A 26,510-nucleotide genomic window follows, 5' to 3' on the forward strand; every position below is an offset into this window, starting at 1 on the left:
GCCATTTTGAAACACATGTGAAAAGCTGTGTATTGTATACATTTTAAAAAAGAAATATCTTTGAAGCTACAATGGATGTAGAAGAACTAATTTTATATGAGGTGTTGTGGGTATCCCATCAGATTTAAGTGAGAATACCAAGTGGTTTGCGGTAGTTGGAGCATTCTTTGGCACTGCCCTTCTTTGGGGTTGGGATGTAGACTGATCTTCTCCAATCCTCTGGCCACTGCTGAGTTTTCCAAACTTGCTGCCATATTGAGTGTAGCACCTTAACAGCTTCAGATCCTGAAGCTGAGGCTCCAATACTTTGGCCACCTCATGAGATTAGAAGACTCCCTGTAACAGACCCTGATGTTGGGAAAAAATGAGGGCACAAGAAGGGGACGACAGAAGACGAGATGGTTGAACAGTGTTCTCGAAGCTATGAACATGAGTTTGACCAAGCTGCAGGAGGGGGTGGAAGACAGGCGTGCCTGGTGTGCTCTGAGCCATGGGATAACGAAGAGTCAGACACGACTAAACAACAAACCAAGTGGTGCAGTTTGCCAAGACTCATCTGAATTCCCCAGCACCACCTCTAGTCAGGAAGAGGGGGCAAAGCAAGGTTGTGTGTCAAAAATAACAACAGGCAGCAGTTTGAATTGAGAGGGACACAGGGAGCTGGGGTTTGGCTCTGTATGTATCTTAGGGTGCTGGGCTTTTCCCAGAGAGCTGATAGGACAGCAGCTGACTTTGTCCTGTGGAGTCTTTAACCTGTGCCATCACCCATATGTTTGTAAATAAAGGCAAATATTACACAAAATACAAATAAGCTTTCATTTGCCTCATTCCAAAGGAAACCAAACCTGATCCTTATTACTCTGCTCAGAGAAGTGGTACAGACTTCTTTCTTTTCATTGGTGATCACTCGTAGCCGAGTAAGATTGTCTTCTATGAACACGGTCTTAACAGTGGGTCCGTAAGTGACTGTGGAGGCCAATTCTGGATCAATTCTATTAGCATTAGTGGTATAGACTGTTAACAGTGAGAAGAGAAGATGGAACTAAATAGGTAGGAAGAATATGTATTCAAAATAATCTCTTGCACTAGATCAGGGAGGGGCAACCTGTGGCACTGGACTACAACTCCCAACATTCCTGATCATTGGGCATATTGGCTGGGGCTGATGGGAATGGAACATCTGGAGGACAACAGGTTTCTCTAGAGTCTATGATCTGCAACAAAGACTGTAACTTCTACATCTTTCTTCCACTCAAATACAAAATATAGAGGTACAATTTTACACAATTAGTTCATTTATTGTTAATTAAATAATTTAATTAAATTAAATTATTTCTTGTTAATTAAACAATAAATGAAAGTGTTCAAAGTCCCACTTTCAACCACAATGGTGCTATGCAATGCATGCTAGTTAAAGTATGCCAATAGATAATAATCTGTATTAAATGGTTTTGAGCATGCATTAAGAATGTGGCAGTGTCTGGAATTTTTCATGGAAAGCTCCTGGTATTGCCTGCATGAGTCCACTACACAGAGGTGAGGAACGGAACTGTATGAGGTGTGTTGTGTTGTGTTGTGTTGTGTTGTGTTGTGTTGTGTTGTAGCAAAGATGAGGGGAGGAGGAGTAATCCAGTTGAGGTTTCAGTTGCATATGTATACAGTAATGGTAATTTGTTTGAGTTACGTTTGCAATTTTTGTTATGGCAATGGTGAAATATCAAGTGTATGAGTGATCACTGGGCTTTGACATGTCAGTATCTTGAGAAGATGCATGGAATCCCAACAGTGCTTGTTTGCAGACTATGTGACCAGTGGCAGACTTTGAGTTTTCACAAGAAAATTGTGCAAAGCCAAAATCCCACCCCACCCCCATCTTCCATTGCCTGTCATTTTTGCAGCACCCTCTCTTGGCTTGGTGCCCAATGTGGGAGAACCAGTTGCACTTCCCTAAATCCACCTCTGATGTGACAGCAACTGTTATTTGCACTGACCGGATGTGGTATCTCAGCAATATTGGGCAAGGTAGCAGTAAACCTCAGCAAAGAGCTGTTGCAGGTTGGACAAGAAGCAATGGATACAACTTGCAAGCAGTAGTGTTTATTGTTTACAGTATTCCTTTTGTAAAACGTTTTGGGTTTTTGTTTTTGTTTTACAATCAAGCAGTATATTAATTTAATAAATAAATAAATAAATTGTAGATTGTCCACACAAACTATAGACTCACCTTTCCTGGAGCTTCACACGTTCACTACATACTTATGGGTGAAGTGGGTATTTTTAACCCACTTAAATGCATACAGAACTAGAGGTGGTAGCTTATGCCAGACCTACTCACACAGAGCATAAAGAGTATATAATTTGGTGTACATGGCATAGGATTGGTGTACAACGCAGGCTGAGCTATCGCAACAATGGGTACAAACCTGTGAGGCCTCTTAATGAAATCAGGTGAGGCAATACTATCTTTTTCAGAGCGGGGTGAGGAACCTTGTCAGTCCTAGGGCCACATTCCCTTCTAGACAACCTTCCAAGGGCCATATATCAGTGGTGGGTGGGGTTAGAGACAAAATGGGGTGGAGCAACAAATGCAATTTTTTACCTTTGTACAGCAAGCAAGTTTCCACATACATACATTGCCTCCACCCAGGCAAGCAATAAGCATTATCAGAGTTCAAGGACACATTCCAGCCAGGCAAAAGCATTCATGGAAGGTGTGAATAAAGGCCAGTGAAGGGTGTGGCCTGGGGAAAGTCCCAAGGGCCAGACAGAGAAGCTGGAGGGCAACATCTGGCCCCTGACATTCCCTATCCTGGTGCAGAGTTTCAATAGCACAGAACATCATTCACGGAGGAGGGAATCAAAGCAAAGTCTCCAACCTTAAGCCCAAAAAGGGTACTGAAAAGGGGTGCTTACCGTGACAGTGGCTGTAGTACTACAGTACTTGATAAAAGACTTAGGAACTTCCATTTTCAATAAGGAAGGCTGGCCCTTTGCCTTGATGGGACGAGGGCTTTTGTGAGGCTTTTGTAATGATGGAGAGCAGTGACAGAAGGTGCTTCTTCTAGGCATCGGATGCTTATTTGGAATCGGTGCTCTTCACGCACGCAAGTTTTTTCCCCCGCACCAACCAAATAACGTCACTGTAAGCAAAATGCCAGCCTGCATTCCCGCCCATTTAATATTTACTGGGGAAGAAGCGGATCTGATAAGTTAAAAATATCCTGTTCCAACAGCTCCTCCCCAACGACCCCCGTTCCACAGCATCAAGCCCAGAATGCGAGGATGGCATTTGTGAGGGATCTGGCTGGCCCCATGACAATAACACAAGCTCCTAGCAGCCATGAAAGTGGGAAGCTTCTTCAGGTGAGGCTGCGTTTCACGGGGGTGGCACGGATGAGGTATTTTTATCATTTGTCGCAGTTCTGTGGGGATTTCCGTCAACAACAAGCGAGAGACGCCTGGCACCAGGCAAGCGCGGTGCCAGGTGGGGCTGTGGGATTCTAGTCTGCCTCCTCTTCGGCTGTATCTCCATGTGGGGTCTTTGGAGGGGAAAAAACAATTTCGCAGTGTGTACTGAGAGGAGTAAGCCTTTGAGAAACAACTACCACTGTGTGAACCCCACAAATGTGGCATTCTTGGTACGTGTGGAAGAGGTTTTCAGTGTAATAAAATAATTGGTGAGGAGGTGGAGTAAGAATCTGCTTTATAATAAGCCTAACTGTCGGAAGCTGTGAAGCGTCGAGGATTTTTATTTTATTTTTTGCGGGGAAGAGAGGAGAAGAAGAGACATTTGGCGACATTGGCGGGCTGCCCCTCTGAGGTAATGATGCCCGTTAGGAACTGGAGGGGAGGGGGCGCTCCCGAGGGGCGGGGTTGCAACGAACGTTGGGCTATCCAAAAAAAAGAGAGACCCTAACGGCATTTCCCGCTCGGCCTCTGCTAGGTTCTGATTGGCCGAGGCCTCAATCAACAACCACCCCCCCTCACGCGCACACACCTCAGCCCGGGCAGTGTGGCTCGCGCTCGCCCGTCGCTTCCATCGCAAGCAGAAGCAGCAGCAGCAGCGCGCGCGCGCTCTCCATCTATTGCAATGCACGCGGCAATACGCGCGCGCGCACAGACACACACCCGGCGCGCACAAGCCGCTGGGGATGGAAAGCGGGGATGGGGGGGGCGCGTTTGCACTGTGGGGAGCTTCCCCCCCCCGTACCCAGATTTGATTTGATTTTTAAAGAAATTAAAAAAGCAATTTCCCCATTTGCGCCGCCATAAATTCACACGCAGCCCCACCTGGCCCCTTTGCAACGACGACGTCGCCTCCCTTATCCGTTTGTTTATCTATTCATTTATTTATTTATTTAGCGAGCGATCCTGTTCTCCCCCCCCTCTCTCTTCTCCCCCTTCCCCCACCCCCCGCAACTCAGGGATTTTATTTGCAAAAATGCAAAGCGTCGATTTCCCTCCACCACCACCACTCCCGGCTGCAAATAATAATAAGAAGAAATTGCCTGTGGGGAATTTGCAGCAGCCTTTCGCTGGTGCGCTGAAGAAATAAACAGCCCCAATCGCCGCCTCGCTACCCCCCCCCCCACGCGCTTCAGCTGCTCACACGGCGGCACCATTAACACATCGCACGCAGCATCCTCACCCCCCCCTTCTCTCCTCCCTCCATTGTCTGCAATTGGCAATAGACACAAGCCTGAGGATCACACAAGGGGGGGGGGAGAGACAGGAGGGCTGATCTCGCCACTATTTCCATCTCCTCCCCATCTCCCCCCCCAAAAAATAGAGTCATCAAACGTGCCCGAGCTCTCCCCCCCCATGCCCTTGGTTCACGCCCTCGCCATCCAACCCCCCCCCCCGCTTTCTATTCTGCCTTTCCACTTTCTGCTGTCAAACCGCTCGGTCCCTGGATCTTCCCTTCTCTTGCCAACCCCCCCCCCCAACACTCCGCCTCGCCCGCCCCCGGTTCCAGCCAATCCCTCAATTCTGTATGCTCTTTTGAATGAGAACAATGTTGCTCGAGAAGCAAAGACACCATGCACTCAGCCCTGGGGAGGGGGGGCGAGAAAGGACTCCGAACCAATTCCAAAAACGAGACGCTCTCTCTCGTCCCCCCCCCCCAGCCAGCTCCACAGGGTTCCTTAACTCCCTCTCTCCCCCCGCCGCAACCCCCGGACCAATTCCACTCCCGGATTTTCTTTCCTTCGTGCCCCCCTCTAGATCTCAAATTTGCAAACCGTTAACAGAATATAGCAGAGTCTGACAATCCTCCGAAGCAGAAGGTGGTCCCTGCCATTTTTATTTTATTCTATTTTTTAAAGACAAATAAAAATTGAGAGGACACCCCCCGCCCCGCGCCTGGTTTATTCTGAAGATGCTCGAGTTGGATCTTGGGGTGGGGAATAGGAGGGGGGGCTCATGTTTAGTATTCCGGTTTGTTGGAGCAGCACCTCCCATATAAACCAAATGTCTCCTAGCACCATCAAGAGTCACCAAAAAAATGTTTCCTTCAAAAAAAAAATGTAAGCATGCAACAAGGATGGAGGATTTGGGAAGGGGGAGAGCAAAAGCAACGGTCACAAAAAAATAAGAAAAACCTCACGCGTACAAATTCCACGCGACAAACATTTGGAGGAAGAAGCCAGCCGCGAAGGCAAATTGCAAAGCCCCCCGGTCTGCCATCCGAGCAAACAAACCGGATTCCATCCCTTGCTGCAAACTGAAGCCGGGGACGCGGGGTGGGGAGTGTAAGACCCCAGCATCCAATCCAGAGGAAATTACATGCAAATAATCATCACTTTAAGGTTTGCTTTTTTAAAAAATGCAAAAAGGTGTACCTGCAGTCCCGATGAATAGCAAAGTCCAGATGAGATCCTTGCTTTGAAGCATTGTCATCTGCTGAATGGAGACGAAGTTTTCTTGCATATATATTTTCCTCTTTCAAATAGGAACCTGGGCCGGTTAAGACGAGAGATTCTGGTGCAAAGCGAAGAAGGGTGGGGGGAGACGTGGGAAAAAAATCCCCCCGGAACGGTGTAATATTTTAATATATATATATATCTATTATTTTTGTCCAGCTGCTATCTAGCTGCTTTCATGAGCTGATCAGAGAATGAGTGACAGTCCCAGCCTCAGCACACAGGCACAACAAGAGATCCCTGCGCCGTCCTGGATTTGCTTTGGTGGGATTGTTGGGAAGGGAGGAGGGGCGTGGCACCTCACCGTGTTCTTCCACCCAGACTGGCCACCGAAATAGTACAGTGCAATAAGCATCAAGGAGTACTGGAGAGGAGAAGCAGATGCAACCGCCTAGAAAAGATGGACTGGGTCTTCGGGGATCAGGATTCCTTTCCAAGAAGGACTAGTGGCATTTTTGCCTCTTCTTTTCTCTCTCTAAAATTGCCACTTGCAGAAGAACGTGACGGCAATTCAGACGTGTGGTTTTACAGTGCTTAGGGGAACACTGGTATTATTTCTTTAAATAATAGGGGGAGTCCTTCAGTGAGTTCTTCCTGCAAAAACCCGGGATGCTTTTTTCTTCTGATCTGACAGATTAGTCTCCAATATCTGCTGGAGGCTAGCCATGAAATCGATCCTTTATATTTGTTTAAACTTATTACAGCCATGAAGCCAAAGCAGAAATCAAATAAATCAGCCCACTAACATAATAAATAAACGCAATAATAAACAAAAGCTTTCCTACTTAAACCAAGGCACAGCTTCAGTTGTGTCTGGAAAATCAAGTGTTTGTCCTCTTTATTTTTCAAAGTGCTACTATGTTTTGAATAACAGGGAGGGACAATTGTACCAGAATCCAGCTTTCAGCTCTCAGCAGTGGAAAGGTTTGATCTGATCACTAAACTTGCTCAGGAGGTCTCCCAGGAACTCTGTGGTGAAATGTAATCCTGAATATGACATGGTTATGACATGGAAAGTGAAACTGGATCTGCTTTTACTTTTACTTTTTTTTACAATCAGGTGGTATATAAAAGTTATGAAATAAAAAAGCCAATTATATGCCAAAATGTCTTCTAAGCTGTTTACAACTATGAAATCAATGCGTAAGTAAAATATTCAATAACAATTCCATTGGAAACTAAAACATTAAAGTATACAACATAAAAAGCAATTAAAAAGCATAACAAGAGCTTTTTCATAAATAAAACAATAAAATTCTGCTCAGAGGAAGGCTTACCTAAATAGGTGTGTCTTCAAGAGTCGGCGGAATGCCAGTATTGATGGGGTCTCTCATATCTAAGCACTAGTGCCACCATTTAAAAAGCCTGTCTCCATGTTACCACAAGTTGATCATCTTCAGGCTGTTGCAAAACTAACTGGGTTCCATTAGCTGACCCTAGTGCCCTTAATGGACAGTGGAGGGGAAGACAGTTTTTCAGGCAACCTGGTCCAGGGTATTTCGGGTGGAACCTTAAGAGTGGCTCAGTGGCTAATAGGCGGCCAGTCAGACCCCACCCCTCCAGCAATGGCATGATACGTGCCCAGTGAGGAGCACCACTCATCACCCAAGCTGTGGTGTTCTGCACTAGATGCAGCTTCCAGACTAACTGCAAAGGAATCCCCACATACGGTAGTCCAGACCTGAGATTACCAATGCCACAGGGACCACGATATTACTGCCCAGGTGCACCAGCAATCCAGTTGGTATACCATCTGAAGCTGATGATAGGCACTGTTCATCACAGGCCACCTGGTCCTCCATGAACAAAGATGGTTCTGAGAGTACCCCTGAACTTCCTAACCTCTTCTTTCAGACAGAGTGCAACTCCATCTAGAACTGGCAGAACCCCTAATTCTTGGACCTGGGAACCACTTACTGTTGATCTATTACAATCTCTGGCATTCATTAAACACCCAGAAGATGAAATACCCCGACTAACTAAAGCCTTAGCTACACTTTTCAAAGCACCTCCATGTGTCTGAGAAAAAACTGCGGACTCAGGTTTGAGTGTGTGCAGTGATGCAGCTAGGTGATTTTAGACTCCAGGCTTAATGCTCTTCGGGGGAGGAACACCTCTTTAGATGATAATGTGTATGACTTCAAAATGTAATGAAGGCCGCTGTGTTGTGTTTTGGGCACTCTCCTGCCCAAATGAGGCTCTCCAAATTTTGGGTGCAAATCCTCAGTCATCCTGAGACAAGAGCCTCTCTGTTTCCCCCTGGGTCAGGAAGCAGTGGCGTTGATGGTGCTGGGCAGGGCACAGTTTTGGGAGCCCACAGTCTGAGGAGACACCAAACAACATCATCCATTGGCAAAAGTTGCGTCTACCACTTTTGCCTCCCAGTATGCTGTGCCTCTACACCAACATGGTGTTAACGGCTGGAGTGGGGGACAGAGACCTGCAAGACAGGAGCTTTTAATCCCCACTCAGTCATGAAGCTCACTGGGTGACTTTGGGCCAGTCACTGTCTCTCAACCTAACATACCTCACAGAGTTATTGTGAAGGGAGATATGCCAGCTTGAGCTACTTGGAGGACAAGGTGAGATAAAGTTGTAATCAATCAATCAATCAATCAATCAATCAATATGAGACTCTAGAAATGAAGATGGCAGGCCCAACTCTATTGAGATTTGCTCCACAGCATGCTACCAATGCCATGCTACCTATTAAGGTGGTGAGGGCAGTGGGGAGACTAGCTAGGAGGTACACACAGGTGGCGCTGTGATCTAAACCACTGAGCCTCTTGGGTTTGCTGATCAGAAGGTTGTTGGTTCGAATCCCCGCGACGGGGTGAGCTCCCATTACTCGGTCCCAGCTCCTGCCAACCTAGCAGTTCAAAAGCACATCAGCACAAGTAGATAAATAGATACCGCTCTGTCAGGAAGGTAAACGGCGTTTCCGTGCACTGCTTGGTTTCGGTATTCCGTTGTGCCAGAAGCAGCTTAGTCATGCTGGCCACATGACCCGGAAAAACTGTGGACAAACGTGAGATGAGCACCGCAACCTCAGAGTCATCTGTGACTGGACTTAACTGTCAGGGGTCCTTTACCTTTACAAGCGTGGGAAGAAAGAAGTGAGTCCCTGTGACTTTCCTCAAAATTCCTCAAAATACTGAGGTTGCTGGATATGCTGGAGCCTGGCAAACTCCTACTTTTCCAAGGAGACCCCAAGTTCCAAGTCTGAGTAAGGCAGAAAACACAACCCCATTAATCTGTTCAGGTATATTCCTCAAGGTAGGAACGAAGTAAATGCAAGCGAAATAGCCCATGGATAAACAGGGGCTCTTTATCTCCTATTATATGACAAATGTGTGCAACCCCTGTTCCAGTCTTTAGGAAAACATAATGACGGGAGGGAAGCAATTAAGCGAGATGCAATGTCTCCCACACAAAATATGGGGAATAAAAGCAAAAGACTTCCAGTTAAGAGAGAGATGACTCAGTGATAGGAACTAAGCCTTGCTGATTTAGTAGAAATAATGTATGTTGGGAGATTAATAGAAGTGTGTTTGTTTGCCATTTGGCATATACTAGAGGGGACACAATGACATTAAAATAATTGTTTTGGTAATGGTGCTTTAGAAAACAGGGGTTTCCCGCCATATACAGTGCACAAATTGACATTTGGAACTCACAGTCACAGGAGGTTTGTGGTGGCCAACAATAATGCTGAATTTTAAGGTAAAGATTAGCCACATTCATCAGCAAAGGTAAGAATGTAAGAACATAAAACGAGCCTGCTGGATCAGGCCAATGGTCTATGTAGTCCAGCATCCTCTTCCCACCGTGGTCAGATTCCTCTGACCACCCATGATCACCTCACTGCCATTGTGGCTACAAACCATTGATACCCTTGTTCTCCATTAATTTGTCTAATCCCCTTTTAAAGCCATCCAAGTTGGTGACAGACTGTGGCAGAGAGTTCCATAGTCTAACTATGCACCGCATGAAGAGGTACTCTCTTTTATCTTTCCTGAATGTCTTCCAAAATTCAGCTTCATTGGATGTCATTGCGTGTATTATTCATTCATTCAATTTATGGGGCACCTAGCTATAAAATAGTCTAGAGGCAACGTACAGTATAAAATACAATATAGAAATAAAATACAACATCATAAAACAAGCACAAACAAAATGCAAATGTCATAATAAAAAAGTAATTCAATGTAAAAAAGCAGCAGCAAGATAAAATATCTGCGCGCGCACACACGCAGGCAACAAGAACTGCATTCTACTTAAAACCTATGCATCGCATGGAAAACCACTCTGCCACTTTGCATCCATTCTAGGTTACCAATGACAAAGTTCCAGCCTGACGAAGAAGCCACTTCCTGTTGAAGAGAGCCAATGGCTAGCCTGGCAGCACAGAACCAACCACAGAACCATCTAGGGCATGGAAATTATGAGCTAGCAAGATGCTTGTGTTCCAAAATGCCAGAAACAGAAATGGAACTGAAATATTTTAAATAGTGGTCAATGCTGTTATACACTAGGAAATCCACCCTTCATTTTTTTAAAAAAGGGTCCGTTGGAAGTTACTTCCTTTTTCACATGAGTAGGCAAAATGACTATTCGCAACCATGTCTGTACCCATGAAACAAAAGCATGTACATGGTTGCAGCTGACAGTAATTTCCATGATGACATCAGTCCTCCAACAACAGAATAATGGGAAATCAGCACACCCTAGTTCCCACTTCTACACTTCACTCCCTGTGGCATATAATCCGGTCCTTTGAAACCCAACTCCCACATGGTTCAACTAATCACACGGAATTTTTTTTTCCAAAATGCTACAGCTTCTATGTGAAGCAGCACCCAGAGAAGCAATTTCTGGTGTTTGGTAATGTATGATGCAGCTCTCTCTGATGGCGTATTCTATTGGCCAAGGAAAGGTGTCCTTTGGGGTGGAGAATATGTAACAACAAAAGGAGAGTCTGCATGATCTACCATATTTATTCAAATCTAACGCTCACCTTTTTTGACCAAATTACATTGTGAAAATTAAGGTGCGCATTTGATTCAATGGCACATTTACATTTCCCTGCAAATAATTTTTTTGGTTTCAAGGTTCTGAAAATTGATGTGTGCATTAGATTTGATGGCGCATTAGACTCGAGTAAATACTGTATATTTGCAAGAGCAACAATATTTTACTTACAAATACTGCAGGAACCATTGCAGAAATCCTAGTCCTAAAAAGTCTTTCTCATCTAGTCTTGAAAATCTTTTCCTTATTTGGAGAGCCACCCAGAGAGAAGATCTGTGAGATTTGTTGTGGAAGCTCCTTCATAATAGGAAACTTTTTTTATATAAAGAAGGGAAGGAAAGGCATTTGAAGCTGAATTAATTGGAAGAAAAAAAGCAATTGTTTTCCACAGGTAAATGCCTCACTCTAACCTCATTTTGTTTAAATTACTAGAAAGTACTTCAGATTAAAAACACTATTTGTTGCAACTTGCAACATAATTTGACTGAGATGATTAACTCTTCCTTCTGTTTAAAAGGAGACTTAAAAAGCAAGTAATTGTTTGCTCTCTGACTGCCAAAGGAATCGCTGGAACTGCAATATGGCATGTGTGAGAAAGGGAACTAACAAGTGTAAACCAATTTACACATCTTATTATTTTTTAAAAAAAAAATGGAAAGGGAATTGCATAGTTAGGCACAGCATAAGATTCTTGCATTTTGAATGAACACTTATCTTCTTTCCCTCTCCAGAAAGATTTAAAGAGTGTGGATGTGAATTCTGAATTTCAGAATCCTGCTCTGCTCATTCTGTTCTAAAACACTTTTGGAAAAGATCATGGGGTGAGATCCACAGGCAAGAGAACAAAAAGCAAACAAGTATGTTTTATAGTGAAGTGTAAAAGTCCACTCTGATTGAGCCGTATTTGGACTACTAATTACAAGCTTCTCCTGCAAACTTTTTTTTTTGGGGGGGGGGAGGAAGCACAAATTGTTATTACTACATTGGCCTATAATGCTTTGACACATGTGCATTCCTGTAGCGGCACAGGAGAATTGTACATGATACCCCTCCCTATTAGTCATGCATGCCACAAGGGCTGAAGCCTGGTGCTTGCTTAGTGGCTGGAACATAGAAGATGCAGATACATTAGCAGTGGCAGACTTGCCACCCAGACAGCAGATGCCCTGCAGGAAGCTTTTTTTAAGTGGTGCACATTCTCTGCTCTTTCCTTTCTGCTGCATGTGAAAGGAGAGCCTAACACTGGTTTCTGGCTGTGCCTTTTGGACCATCCACTTACGCATGAGCTGATAGGTACATCACACCATAAGAAGAGAGGAGTTGAATCAGACCCAATAGCCCATCAGATGCCTCCCTTGGGGAACCCAAAAGCAGGACTTGAACACAACAACAATGACCCTGTTACGTCCCCCCAGGACCTTATACGTAGAGGCATCCTGCTCTGATCCTAGAAGTACAGTGGTACCTCGGGTTAAGTACTTAATTCATTCCGGAGGTCCGTTCTTAACCTGAAACTGTTCTTAACCTGAAGCACCACTTTAGCTAATGGGGCCTCCCACTGCCACCACACCACTGCAGCACAATTTCTGTTCTCATCCTGAAGCAAAGTTCTTAACCCAAGGTACTATTTCTGGGTTAGTGGAGTCTGTAACCTGAAGCGTATGTAACCTGAGGTGTATGTAACCCGAGGTACCACTGTATACGCTTGCCAAATTTTTATCTAAGCAGCAAGTCAGCCAGTAGGGAACAGGTTAAGCACCTCCTCCCATAACCATTGCTTTGATCCTGTTTCGTGCCCCCTCCCATACTTGCATTAAAAGAAATAACAAAATAATAATAATCAATCTCACCTAGTTCAGCCCTTAGAAACCATCTTATCGGCTGCTTTCTCTCTTGCTGAGGGAAAAGATACCAGTTCTGTTTATTTTGTATTCCTGGAGGGAGGAAAGCCCCATTTGGACAATGGGGCAGGGAGGATTTTTAGCAGGGAAATGGGAGGGAAGGATGATGCAAGCAGTTTTCCCTACAAGGTTACACCATGTGTTCTTCTTCCTCCCTATAACTGGATCCCAGTTTCCTCCATGAAGCAGGAAGTGCAGGCAAATTCCAAAGCAATATCGCCTTGGGGAGGGGGAGCGTTTAAGGGTGCATGGCTGAGGGTATGAGCTGTCCACACAGAAGCCCCAGGTTCAAATTCTGCATTAGCCACCAACTTGGGCAAATTACTCTGTTTCTCTATACAGTGGTACCTCGGGTTACATATGCTTTAGGTTACATGCACTTCAGGTTACAGACTCCGCTAACCCAGAAATATTGCCTCAGGTTAAGAACTTTGCTTCAGGATGAGAACAGAAATAGTGCTCCGGCGGCGTGGCGGCAGCAGGAAGCCCCATTAGTTAAAGTGGTACCTTGGGTTAAGAACAGTTTCAGGTTAAGAACAGACCTCCAGAACAAATTAAGTTCTTAACCCGAGGTACCACTGTACTTAGAAGACCACTGTAAACAACTGAGCTCTTTAACAGGGCTTAAGTAGCGCTTGTGAGTTAACAGAGATTTAAGATATAAATGATAAATGGAGGACTTCCAGGTTAAGAACAGTTTCAGGTTAAGAACGGGCCTCCGGAACGAATTAAGTACTTAACCTGAGGTACCACTGTATTGCCTTGCTGAAATGGACTGATTTGCCAGTTTCCTCAGAGCAGGTGTGAGGAACCTTTGGCCTTCCAGATGTTTCTGCACTACAACTCCCATCACCCCTGGTCATTGGCCATGTTTGCTGGGGCTGGTGGCCGTTGTAGTTCAGCAGTCTCTGAAGAGCCAAAGGTTCCCGACACCTGCCCTGGAGGAACTGGCTTAGGGAAGATTGGTCAATTCAGCAGGGGAATAGAGTTCTGCTTAGTATGACATAGGCTCCGCCTTTTGATGGGAACATTCCGCAGAACAGCAGTGATAGGTCTTTTCTGTCTCCCCTAGGGCAAATTTTATTTGCTTAGCCAAATATTTTTTTTTCATTTGTCATAGTATCAATATTGCAATCATAACCAAGAATAAGTCTCACAGTGCTCTGTAGTGTAAGCCCTCTGGCCTAGGCAGTCTACAGCCTAAATTCTGCTGAGAGAGAACATCTGAAGTTATTTTTTTATTTTTTATTTTGGATTTGATATCCCGCCTTTCACTCCCTTTAAGGAGTCTCAAAGCGGCTAACATTCTCCTTTCCCTTCCTCCCCCACAACAAACACTCTGTGAGGTGAGTGGGGCTGAGAGACTTCAAAGAAGTGTGACTAGGCCAAGGTCACCCAGCAGCTGCATGTGGAGGAGCGGAGACGCGAACCCGGTTCCCCAGATTACGAGACTACCGCTCTTAACCACTACACCATACTGGCTCTCTTTTGTTTTTAAAAAACAAAAACAAAAAAAACCCGGAAGGCAGCAGCTCTCAGGGGTCTCAGAAGAGTGCGAGAGCCTTTCCCATCGCCATCTTCTTGGAATTGGAAATGCAGCCAGGGATTAGACCTGGGACCCCCTTTGGGGGAAAGTGTGAGTGTTAGCCCTGAGCTGCATCCCTTCCCTTCAAGAAACTAATGAAGGGAGACAGAATTGATAACCCACAGAAAAGGGGGTCTGGGTGAGAACTGCAAACGGTGGATGTGAGCCACTCCCTGAGCAGATGTGCAACACTGAAGACCGTCCTGCTCGCATCTACTCAGAAGTACATCCCATTGAGTTCAAGAGGTCTACCTCCAAGGCAGACAGGTGAGTGTTTGCAGCCTTAGTTCTCCATCTTTACTTTATTTTTAAAGATCGTTGCCATGTTGATGATCTTTCCTTGAGTGGGTTTTTTTATCAGGCTGGGGGCTCCCAAATATTACAGCCCACCCCTCGCTTTCCTGGCCAGGTCTCTGCTCATTCCCAGAGCAATCCAAGTGCAAATAAGGTTGCCATTCAAACATTGCCCTTCAATTGAAAGGATGAGAAGGGCTGAAGGACTCTTGCTTACTCAGTCGCCACAGCAGTAAAATGAAGTATGTGTCGTTGGGAGGGTGGCGTGGGGTGGGGGCAAGGGAGATAATTATACCTGTGGCTGAGCCAGAAGAGGAGGAGATGATTCAGAGCTAAGTAGCAGGAGCAGCTAATCAGTCCTATTGTATAACTAGGACCCAATCCCAATATCTGTTGCTCTCGCCTCAAGCTTCTCAGTGGCAGAACTGGGCTAAGCATGGCATTTAATGGGCAGGGGCAAAGGATGGGGGCACTGTTGACCTTCTGTATGGGTCACTGGAGCTGCCCTTGATCTCTTGGACAAGCCCAAAGACTTTTGTAACCTGAAGTGTCTTTAAGATGAAGCGTATGTAACCCAAGGTACCACTGTAATAGTGTCCTGGCCTAGGGACTAATATCCATTGATATCCTTCACAAATTTGTCTGATCCCCTTTTGGTGACCATAATTCCATCTTGTGCCAGCAAATGCCACAGTTTAAACTATGTGCTGTGTGGAAATGTCCTTTCTCCAGCCTGTCCTGAATCTGGCACCATTCAGATTCATTGGAATGACCCCATTAGGTTCCAGTATTATGAGAGAGGGAGAAAAATGTTGCTCTGTCCACTTTATCCTCACCATGAAGAATTTTATACATCTCTATCAGGTCCCCACTCCCTCAATATGCATTTTATCCACACTAAAAAGCCCTCATAAGGGAGCTGTTCCACCCCTATCATTATTTTGGACGTCATTTTCTGCACTGTTTCTAGCCTTACAGTATCCTTTTTGAGGTGTAAAGGCCAGAACTGTAATGGTGCTCCATGGTATTTGTATAATGACATTGTGATAATGAGACTCATTTTCAATCCATTTCCTAATAATGCCTTGCATGGAATTCGCCTGCGCACACATGCATGCCTCTTCACTTGGTTGAATGTGTGAACTGACTTTCTGAAAGACACTGCACGTCAGGAGATATGAGGCAAGATTAAAGTTCTGTCTGTGGTGTTTAGACCTAGGATGGATCATTCACACATAGTTGTGTGAACCGGCCCTTTGCCATCTTGCAAGGTGCCATTTCCCCAAACCTCTTTCCTCTTCCTATAGAGTAGACAGACAAAAGTAAAGGACCAGCCTTTCAGTCTTCTCACTCATTCCCACCTACAATACGTATCTCATTTTACATTTGCAAAGGTGAGGTGGAAAGAAAAATATTGATTCAAAGCTCATCTGCCCAGAATGAGTGAGCTAGGACATGAAGACACGAGCCATTTGGATTCACTTTGACTTTCTGGCAGGATTTGCTGAAGAGCTCACTATCCATCATAATCCCTCGGAACAGAATATCTCCAGATGCTTTTCACCTTCTTTCCTGCATCTTTCCAGCCACCAACTGACAAGTGAGAAAGGGAAAGGGAGAGTCGAGCCATCTGCTTCTCCTTGATCTCCTCCAGCCCTCAGAACATTTGCCTTGGGAAGAAAACTCAGAGCCTCCAACCGCCAGAGCTTGAATTTGTTGCTTTCACGTCTGGTTGCAGGGCAAGTAGGTTCCATCAGATTGCACCTTCCTTTTTCAGTCTGCAGTTTAGTGAGGAAGCTTCTGCAGCACAAACCACATGTGATAAAGGAGGCACGTCCAACTCCCCAGAGACTGCGATCTACTCACAGTATAAAAAGACTGGCTGTGACCTACCCATTGTCATTGCCAGGAGTTGTTGAGCTTTTTTGAGGGCTAGGAGAAACTCAACCACATGGCTCTTGCCAGCCAGTCTTGTGTTTCTAAACCAACCACTTTGTAACTAAACTAAGTTTTGCTGCCTGTGCAACTTTTTGGACAGATACATGGAAAAGCACATGAATCTGAACTTTGGAGAGTTTGTAAGTAAACCATTTTTTAAACTTTCTAAATGGGTGGTCTTTTCCTATGCTGAGAGAAGAGGGAAAAGTTTGGAACTCACTTGCAAGGGCATATCTTTAGGTTTTACAACCTATATTCCAGTGCTTTGCTTTGCTGCATATTTTGTCATTTTAAATCCCTCCTGGGGTTCTCTCACCAAAGAGTACTTGCCTCAAACTTGAATCTTGGCATCCAGGAATTCTCCTTTCTATATAAATATACAGTGGTATCTCGGTTTATGAACTTAATCCATTCCGGAAATCTGTTCTTAAACCAAAGCCATTTTTAAACTGAGGCACACTTTCCCTAATGAGGCCTCCCGCCGCCAGTGCCCTTCCACCGTTTGACTTCCGTTCATAGACCAAGGTTAAGTTCGCTAACTGGAGCACTAATTCCATTTTTGCAGCGTTTTTATACCAAATAGTTCGTAAACAGGACTGTTCTTAAACCGAGGTACCACTGTATATTTGCAGCAACAGAAAGGATAAAGAAAACTGAAGATTCATTACTCATGGCAAACAAAGCCATTATATGTATGTGGTCAAGATGGAGCCAAGGAGTTAACACTAGCACATGCTAACTCATCCTGATTAAACCTGGAGAGAAGGTTCCCTTTCTGTTTGTTGCCCCTCACTGGTTCAGGTAGCTTACTGTAAGGATTGTTGCTTTACTCCCAGCAGGATGCCTGTGAGAAGGCCACAAGCAGCATGCGAGTGCCATAATGTGATCCCCACAACTTGTATTCACTTTGTAAGTATTTGCGGGGTGGGATGTCTTTCTCAATCAGTCTTAGTAAGCAGGTTTTGTTTGTTTTTGACCACTTCTCCAAAACATATTGGCTACAGGCATGGATGAATGTTGGGAGACTTCAGACAACTTAATCCTCCCTGATTCAGCTCAATTTTCCCCAATTCAGTGACTGCAGATGTCTCTCAATCCAGCTCTCCTTGGGTATAATTAGCAGCAGAAGCAGGCAAAATATTTTCATTTCATAGGCACTGGGTCTAAGACATTTAAAGCGAAACACAATCCGAGAAAGCTTTTTTCTGAACTAGATAGCCTCACAACCTAAGTTTACAATTATCTTTTGCAATTCAGCAGTCTGGAGACTTGCCATTGCTCAGTGGTAGAGCTCATTACATGATGGGTATCCCTAAGATCACTTCCTAGAATCTCCAGTTAAGACTGGAAAATACTCCAGTCTGAAAAACTCAGAGAGCCCAGAACTGCTACCAATCAATGCAAACAATAATGAGCTAGATAGACCAAGAGTTTGACTCAATGAAAGCCAGTTTTATAAGTTCCTAGGAGACACAGAGAATAAGACTCTTGATTTTTGTACCACATGTTTTAAGGATGGCTGTCCGGTAATGGGAAATCCTTGCAAGTTACACTGCAGTTTCTCTTTCTAACAATGGCAATAGAGAGTCAGGAAAGGCCACAAGGGAATCAGTTGTCAAAAACCAGGAAGAGATGAAAAGGACAGATGGCATAACTTTTTCCTCCATGGTTGGGAAGAGAACTTCATATTCATATCAAACTGATATGAAAGCTAACAGATCCCATCACAGCAAACATGATGCAAAAAGACAGAAATAAGACTTGGTGGTTGACAGGAGTGATATACATCTGATCAGCACGAAAGAGAAGCAGAAATCATATCCCATTTGTCAGCTCTGTTTAGGGAAGCTTTTAATGTTTGATGTATTACAGTATTTTAATTTTTTTTGGAAGCCGCCCAGAGTGGCTGGGGAAGCCCAGCCAGATTGGCAGGGTATAAATAATAAATTATTATTATTATTATTATTATTATTATTATTATTATTATTATTATTATTTACCTTCTTACCTTGAGGGACTATATTAAGAGCTGAGGCAGGGCTGGTTTTCTGACTGCCTTAATTCAACTAACATTCCTAGCAAGATTCTCCCTTGCTGATGACACCTTCCATTTCTACTTCCACAAAGGACCCTAGCCTATTCTATGACACCCCCTTCTCTGGAAGGATTCAAACCCAGAACAGTGTTCAGATTTATCATTAGTTCAGCTTTCTCTCTTAGAATTGGCTCTTTTACAAATCTAATTTCTTTGTAAGAACTGATGGACGTCCTAATTAATGTAGTATAATAAGCACCATTGGGTGTGTCCCCCAATGATCTTTTATCAGATTATCTCGCCAACAAAATTCATTTACAATTGCATCTTTGGCATCAAGTCAGCTGCAAAGCTGGTACAGAATCATGAGCAAGTCTGCTGGTCTTTACCCATCCTCCAAAGAGGTTTAACTGTATGTCAAAATGAGTGGACATAACACCTGTTCTTCTTCTCCATTACTTTGAGGAAAGTTGAGTTTGGACTGCTGATGGTATGTTGAAAACCAAAGTCAGTGGCAAAAGGTTTTAAACAGTGCCAGAGAATTGTGGCCCAAAATAAAGGTATGTCATGTTGATCAAAAGTGCTCTTTTAAATACTGCAATCCTTTCTGCAGCAGTGTTGTGCAACCTTGCTTTTCCAAGTAAGTACATAAGAAGTACTGTGAGATCAGAGTAAAAGTAAATCTAACCTGCATGCTTTAAAAGGAACAAGCCAGAGTGCCTCAGAAGGCAGCTATTAAGTCTCCTGGAAGTCTTATTTAATACAACACGATGTTGCAAGAAAGTTAAGATGCCAACCTTCAACCTTCCCCCACTATCTTTTTTAAAAAAGAAGTAATCAGGAACAGGCACTTGTGATCTGCTAAGGGGAAAAATAGTAGTAATGGTGTACTGATGAGGTCATAAACCACAGGGGTAAAGATGAAATCACCAGACTTCCAGTGATCAAATCACAAATCCATACATCTAAAAAATGTGCCTGCTTTCAATTTTAAATAGATATAGAGTGGCTTGCCTTTGGATTTTGAAATCTTGGGTCTGCTCTACTTAGATAACTATTCAACACATTGTAGTATTGGTTGGTGCTGCCCAATGGATAATAAATATACAAGGAAAACATCTAGTAACTGTTTGAATGTAAGATTTGGCTTTGCTGAATCAGTCTAGAACCTTTATGCTGGCTGCTTTAGTGGCCTGTCAGATCATCCAAAGATGCTTATAAGCAGTGCATGTTGAAGACAGCTATTCTTTGTTGTTTGCCTCCAGTATCTGGTGTACTGTTTCTGAATCTGGATTGCTAGTGTTCCCTGAGATGTTCATCCACCATAAATCACCCAAACCCCCTTTAAAGACATTATTACTTGCCATCCCCACAACCTGGATGGTGGAACATGAGCAGGGAACGTGAAGCAGCGCATCCTTTCGTTTGCCAGCTAATCTAAATGGATGACCTCCTTGTTTTCATGTTTTGAAGGCAAGAAGCAATTGCTCTTTACTCACACAGTCTTCATGGCATTGTAGATTAAGCAGAGCATGCAGAAGAAGAAGCAGACTTAACGCTAGCTCAAATCTAATGTTCAGATGCACAGCTAAATAAAAGCCACCTTTCATTTTCTAAAAGCCGACAGTGAAATGCAAGAAGCAGAGCTGGTCAAAATTTCTCAGGTGGTGCACCAGAATGGGGACAGGGTTATCTTCATCCGATGTGCATTACCTGTTTGGTTTTGCCACATCTGCAATTCCCCCACCCCCAGACTCCTGTTTGTGAAGCTGTCATCTGAGCATGTGCAACATCTTTCTCAAATGCACAAACCTCACCTTAACTCTTTAGCTTATGTTTTCAAACTGGAAGGGAGATGGTTTGATGGAAAACTCATCAAACAGCAGTTTTTCCCAAGAAACTACAGGATGGATATGGATTGTGGTTAATGGTTATGCATACACAGGGCATTGGATGTGAATCAGCCAAAGGCCTGGTTAAAGAGGAATGTTTTTGCCTGGCGCCTAAAGGTATACAGTGAAGGTACCAGGCAGATCTCCCTGGGGAGAGCATTCCACAAACAAGGAGGCACTGCAGACTGTGATTTAAACAGTCACAGCTTACTCCGAAGAATCATGGGAACTGTAGTTATCTAATGGAGTAATCATCGCCCACCCCACCCCAATATCTACATCTTAGGTCCAGAGTACCTTAGAGATCACTTGAAGCCTTATATCCTAGCTTGTTCACTGAGATTGTCTCAAGCAGCAAGGCTCATTTGCAGCAAGAAACCAAGCCGTTAGTATCACCAGCCCAGCACTTAGCAGGCACCTTCTGTTTCGACTTTTAAACACCTGCTGAAAACTCACCTATTCTGCCAGGCCTACATAGGCACTTAAGAAGACAATGCACATTTCCAAAATAGTTAACTGATGCCTGATTTTATCTTTTTATATATATTTTTATTGTATGGTTTTAGTGCTTTGATATATTTTCTATGAAATAGCAGTATATAAATAAATAAATATTTAAATAAATAAATATTTACATAGATAGATAGATAGATAGAGAGAGAGAGAGAGAGAGAGAGAGAGCCATGCTGGGATTTTTGTTTAAATGAAAGGCAGCATTGACTTGCTTTAAATGAAACAAACAAACTCATAAATAAAATAATCTGCTTGCTAAAGTGACATTCAGTTGGGACATTATTTTGCACTAGTCCATTTGGGCCATTTTGCTGCAGCACGTGGAGACGCACAAACATCCCAATCACTTCTGTGGGGGCTTGCACAGCAGAACTTCCTGATGGACCGTGCACTAAGTTTGTGACTAAAACTAACCCCTGGTCACATCGTTTACAAGTGCCTAACTGAATGCACACTTTACATTCATATAGGCAGCCTGTCTGGAAGCGGCTGTTCCCAAACCTATCCAGGGGAAAAAAATAACTTTGCATATTTGAACTAAAGCTAAAGGTTGCAAAAGAGCTAACATAATAAAACCGCAAATGTTAAAGATCTAACAACCCCAAGATCCAAGCGAGAACCCCCCTTTAAAGTTTGAGAGAGATGCTTCTTTTATGACTAATGAGCCCTAGAAAGGAGAATCAAACCTTTTAAAGTTAAGTCAGATAAAGGAACATTTTGATGTTCAGCTGCTCAATACTTGAATAACCTGTATGTGTGTGTGTGTGTGTGTGGTGATTGTCAAAAGGGGAATGTCTATGCCAATGCTTGCTGCTATTCTCACTGAGGGCACCTTCTGGTTTAATCTTTCTTGATCTGCACGCCTCCATTGTATTTTATGAGACTTTTGTTCTAAGACCAACAAAAGGATGTCTTGCACTGTAGGCAGTCATAGCAGGGACCACATCTGCATTCCAGAAGCTGCAATGCAAGGTTTGTGCAGTCAAAAGCTTAAGCTATAGCCTTGAGTGTAGCCGAACACTGACCAAGAAGGTCAGGTTCCTTGTTTTACAATGCCTGGATTGGCTCATCCAGAGTGTTCATAATGCCTGCCAATAACAGGCAAGGTTGCCACCTTTTTCAACCAGCTTCAACTTTTGAACACCCCTTTAAAAATAACAGTTCCCATGGTCCATTTCCTAACTTTGGTGCACAATTTGTATGAATGATTTGTCATTGTCACATAAGAGAATAAATTTGCATGGGTGGATCTGGCTACAATCACTCACATGTACTCTGTTGACTGGATGTTGCAAATTTCCCTGTTAACAGAGAGAGAGAAAGAGAGAGAGAGAGAGAGAGAGAGAGAGAGAGAGAGAGAGAGAATATTAATGCAAAGCTGGCAATGAAGGTCAGTATTGCCGGGTTTAAAAGTGCAGGTGAATTATATATAATATTTGCTCCTGTCATTGAATGGATGTTGTCTCCAGTGTTGGTCCAACTTAGAGTTGACCCATTGACATGAATGGACATTTCTAAGTTAGACCCATTAATTTCAATCTGCCTGCTCCAAGATGACTTAGTTGGATATAATCCTAGACATTTGAGTCGCAGGTCAGGCACAACCAAGCTTGGCACCCAATCTCCAAACCCAAAGCCCTAGGCAGCTAAATGGAATGCCCCATCCCAAAATCCAGTCCTGGCTCTTTGTGTACCCACTTGCACAAATATCCCTGAAAATGGTTTGCATTGGGCTGGAGAAATCTGTGTGCTGGACATGTTTGTTTTCCACAGGCCATTCAATAATGTAGGTGAGCACATCAACATTGACCAACAGCATACATCAACAGAGGTTGAAACAGTGTTCAGTGGGAGGAGATTACAGAAGGGTGACTAGTTATGCATTGTCAAAAAAGAGAGCACAAATTTGCATATGGTAACTTATATGCATAGGTGCAAATTTAGAAATAATGACTAGAATTTAAATGGAAATATATCTCTCCATAGTGGGGAAGATACCAGATGACTTGTGTCTCTGCTCAATCTGCTGACCAGATGCTTCTGAATGTTGATGGGCAGCTTCAGAGCTCCTGGTTTTCATGGTCCCTTATCTTTAAACCAGACTTGGACTGGACAGCTCTCAAACAGAAGACATCTTCAAACAGAGAACTGTGCTCTGCAAAGCAGGACACCTGGCCACTCTGGAGTCCAGGCCTCCCAGAGTTGACAGATGGCATGAGGGAAAAGGAGTCTCTCCACAAGGTGGGCCCAACTCAGAAATTGGTATGAGGTCAATTAATGGAGTTTCTCAGCAGCCAGTTGACATGGAAGTCAACTGATGTAGCAGGAGAGAAATTGGCTTAGATAACTCTTTGTCCAGTGCTACATTCTTCAGTTCAGAGCCTTGAGCTCTTGAAAATACCTTCTGAATACCCTTTGTAAAAAAAGCATTGCCATTTCTCCCATAGTAGGAAGATCTCAAGTTTGTTGTGATGGAAAAATGTGCCCTAGATACAAGAGACAGTCACTTGTTTCCACTCTCTCATCAGCTGCTCTGCTACTCAGCCAGATTCTCAAAACTGTTTTCAGGACCCAACCAACCCTAAACGCACTTGACTTCCATTTTCTCGGCATGACAGGGAACCAACTGAGAGCCTCTTGACTGTGTGTTGTATGAAGGCAGTAGGTAGAAAGTGGTGACTCGAAATAGTTGCTACACAAAAGAGAAAACAAGCAACAGGAAGGGTCATCTGCAGAGGAAACTTTTCTTTCTGGATTATATATAGATGCATGATGAACAGCCAGAGAGCCCTATTTCTTTGTTGGCAACCTTCCAGGAGGGGTGGTGTAATGTTCTGGTCGAATGGTGAGTCCCACAGAGAAGGAGGCAATGCTGGTTGAATCTTGCCAGACCACGGACAGCTCCAAGAGAGCAACTTGCTCCAACAAAGGTCAGGAGCAGACTGAGGCCTTTTAACCCTTTCTCTCCAGACTCTTTCCTCCAGGCTCCACCCCATTAGAAGGAACCTCAGAGCCATGAAGGACCAATCTTCTGGATTGAAGATGGGCACTTCTCCTCCCTTTTATAGCCTCTCTCCTGATGTGCTCCCTGTACTGCCAGACTCCCTGTACTGTGTGGTATCTGGTTCTTCAGGCTCAGGGGAAGGCACCTATGTAGGTCTTATAGGCTCTGGTGGTCTAGGAGCTTCTTTTGGGAGCTCCTGTCCAACAGCCTCATGCACAATGATGATCTCCCTATGCTCTGCAGTTCAATCTGAGCCCTGAACGTGACCCAGCTCCCAATCTGGTGCCCCTGGAGACTCCAACTCCAGGTATAGATCATTGCTAGATTCAAGGCATCAAAAGCAAAAAGTGGACGGAGCAACAAATGTCACTCTTACCTTTGGGCAGTGGATTACAATCCAGCCACTCAAACGTCAGAGGTTTCTACATCCCTGAACAAACACCTGTCCATCCGGGCAAGGAAAGAGGCATTATCACAGTTTCAGGACACATTCCAGCCAGGCAAAAGCACTGAAGGAGAGAGCAGAGCAGGACCTGTGAGAGGTGTGTGGCAGAGAATCCTGGGCCCCTAGACCAGAGTGTCACCACCATGAAACTGTGGGACAGAGCAGTGCATTTCTGCCAATCACCAACTGGAGACCTTACCAGAGGGTTGAGAGAACTAGGCCTCATGTCAGTCCTCAGGATCCCAGTCACCCACCCAATGGACTGCTGCTGCTGCTACCCAGTGCCTTTCCAGAAACAAGCAAGCAATTCGGAAAGGACAGTTTTGATGAACAGGGATTTGGGATTGTGTCGTCACCGGGGTTATTGCCCTGGCTTGTTGAACAAGAGCTCAGAGCATGCCATAGAGCCCTCACAAAATGGTAGAGGCCCTCAGAGCACATACCCCAGATTCATAAAGCAACTCAAGTCAGAGTGCTGAAAAACACCGGTACCCTACACAATCACTCCAGTTCAGCTCAATTGAGCCGCCATTCAAAAAAAGCTGCAACAATAGCAAAACAAAGTCAGGAGTAGAGGAGGCCTGTGAAGTGCTCAGTGGCTAAAGCAAACTTTGAGGCCTCCCAAGGAGTTTGCAGTGCTTGTGGAAGAAAGCAGGTGACCCTTATCACCAATTCCAGGAGTCTTCCAATTAGACTCCCACATGCAGACCGCTAAGCCCTCAACTAGATAACAGGGTCTTGCATCTTTTCTGTCTGCTGAAGGTGGCAAAGGTCAACCATCATATTATTTACATTGGATTTAAAAAAAAACACAACTGTCCAGATGCTCTGCAGGGGAAAAAACACCCCAAAGTAAAAAAGGAGGACAATACAAGAGTGGAAGCAGAAGCTAGCTAATAAAGATCTGGAGGGGGAGGATGAATCTGCCTTTGTAATGTAAGAACAGGAAGAAAAAAGGAAAGCAAAAGTCTCAGGACTAGTAGATAGCAGCAAATTGGTTAGCTCTGAAGGTCATTCTTACCTTGCTATAGGACTAGCTCAGAGTTTTGAACTTAGAAGAGTCCCTTCCCCCAACCATCTTGTGTATTACCTGAAACACACACACACACTGCTTAGAGGGGATTTTCCCTTCAAAGACTTAGTGTGGCTAAGAAGCTTCACTTCTGTGAGCTGGATAGTGGGCCAAGGTGAGAGTCTGCTTCCATCTCCGTCCAACAGCTAATTCTCCCCTCCCTTCTGTTTGCAATGCCCCATGGATGCCTCCCGAGACCCTTGGGAATCCAAGGAACTTCTTATTGACACTGGAGGAACACACAAGATGGATTTCACACTCCCCCAGAGCCCTCAGAGACGCACAACCTCCAAAGAGTCAAGAGCAGGAAAGATAAATAGACACATCTGTGTTGTGTTAAGTGAACAAATTCCAGAAAAGGTAGCTTTGTGTGTTAGTATATTGTAAAGAAGAAAGAAAGAAAGAAAGAAAGAAAGAAAGAAAGAAAGAAAGAAAGAAAGAAAGAGCTTTGGGGAGGGAGAATTGGTACATTTTGGTTTTTTCTCCGCTTCACATTTTTCCTGTCTTCAGTTCAGTTTACCCCATTTTAAAACTAGTTTGCTATTTCTTTAAAAAGTCCTCCGGAAAATTCACCAGCACTTTTCTTTCAATATGGAAATTTTAAAGCAATTTTGTCATATATTTTGTCAAAAAATTCCCTGATGCATTTTTATTTTATTTTCATTAATATGTACATTTATATGCATATCCCCTCCCCCCAAATATAAATACTGATTTTGGTACATACGACTTGGTCAGAGAGCTTCACTGCAAAATTCAGAGACATGTGGATGTCAAAGAATAGCTGCATTTCAGTTCTCATATTCTTTCAGGGACTAAACATTTTTGCATTAAATTGTGAAGTGAATGGAAATTCTCCCTCACCCCTTGCTAAGAGAA

At 44.0% G+C, this 26,510-nt stretch overlaps 1 protein-coding gene across 10 annotated transcripts in view; it reads right to left on the reverse strand.

Annotated features, from left to right (window-relative positions):
• The window catches only part of NCAM1 (neural cell adhesion molecule 1), a 220,553-nt gene extending 214,303 nt beyond the window's left edge, over positions 1–6,250 (reverse strand). For 3 of the 10 annotated variants that reach the window (XM_081172481.1, XM_081172479.1, XM_081172480.1), the window contains exon 1: positions 5,841–6,249. In XM_081172481.1, the coding sequence (XP_081028607.1) occupies positions 5,841–5,928 (88 nt within the window). In that variant the 5' untranslated portion in view covers positions 5,929–6,249. Of the gene's footprint in view, positions 1–5,840 lie in introns of all 10 variants that reach the window. The other 7 variants (XM_081172478.1, XM_081172476.1, XM_081172483.1 and 4 more) reach the window with 4 other exon arrangements.
• Positions 6,251–26,510: the final 20,260 nt, after the last annotated feature.

The sequence above is a fragment of the Podarcis bocagei genome, assembly GCF_964188305.1.
Source record: "Podarcis bocagei genome assembly, chromosome: 15".
NCBI lineage: Eukaryota > Metazoa > Chordata > Lepidosauria > Squamata > Lacertidae > Podarcis > Podarcis bocagei.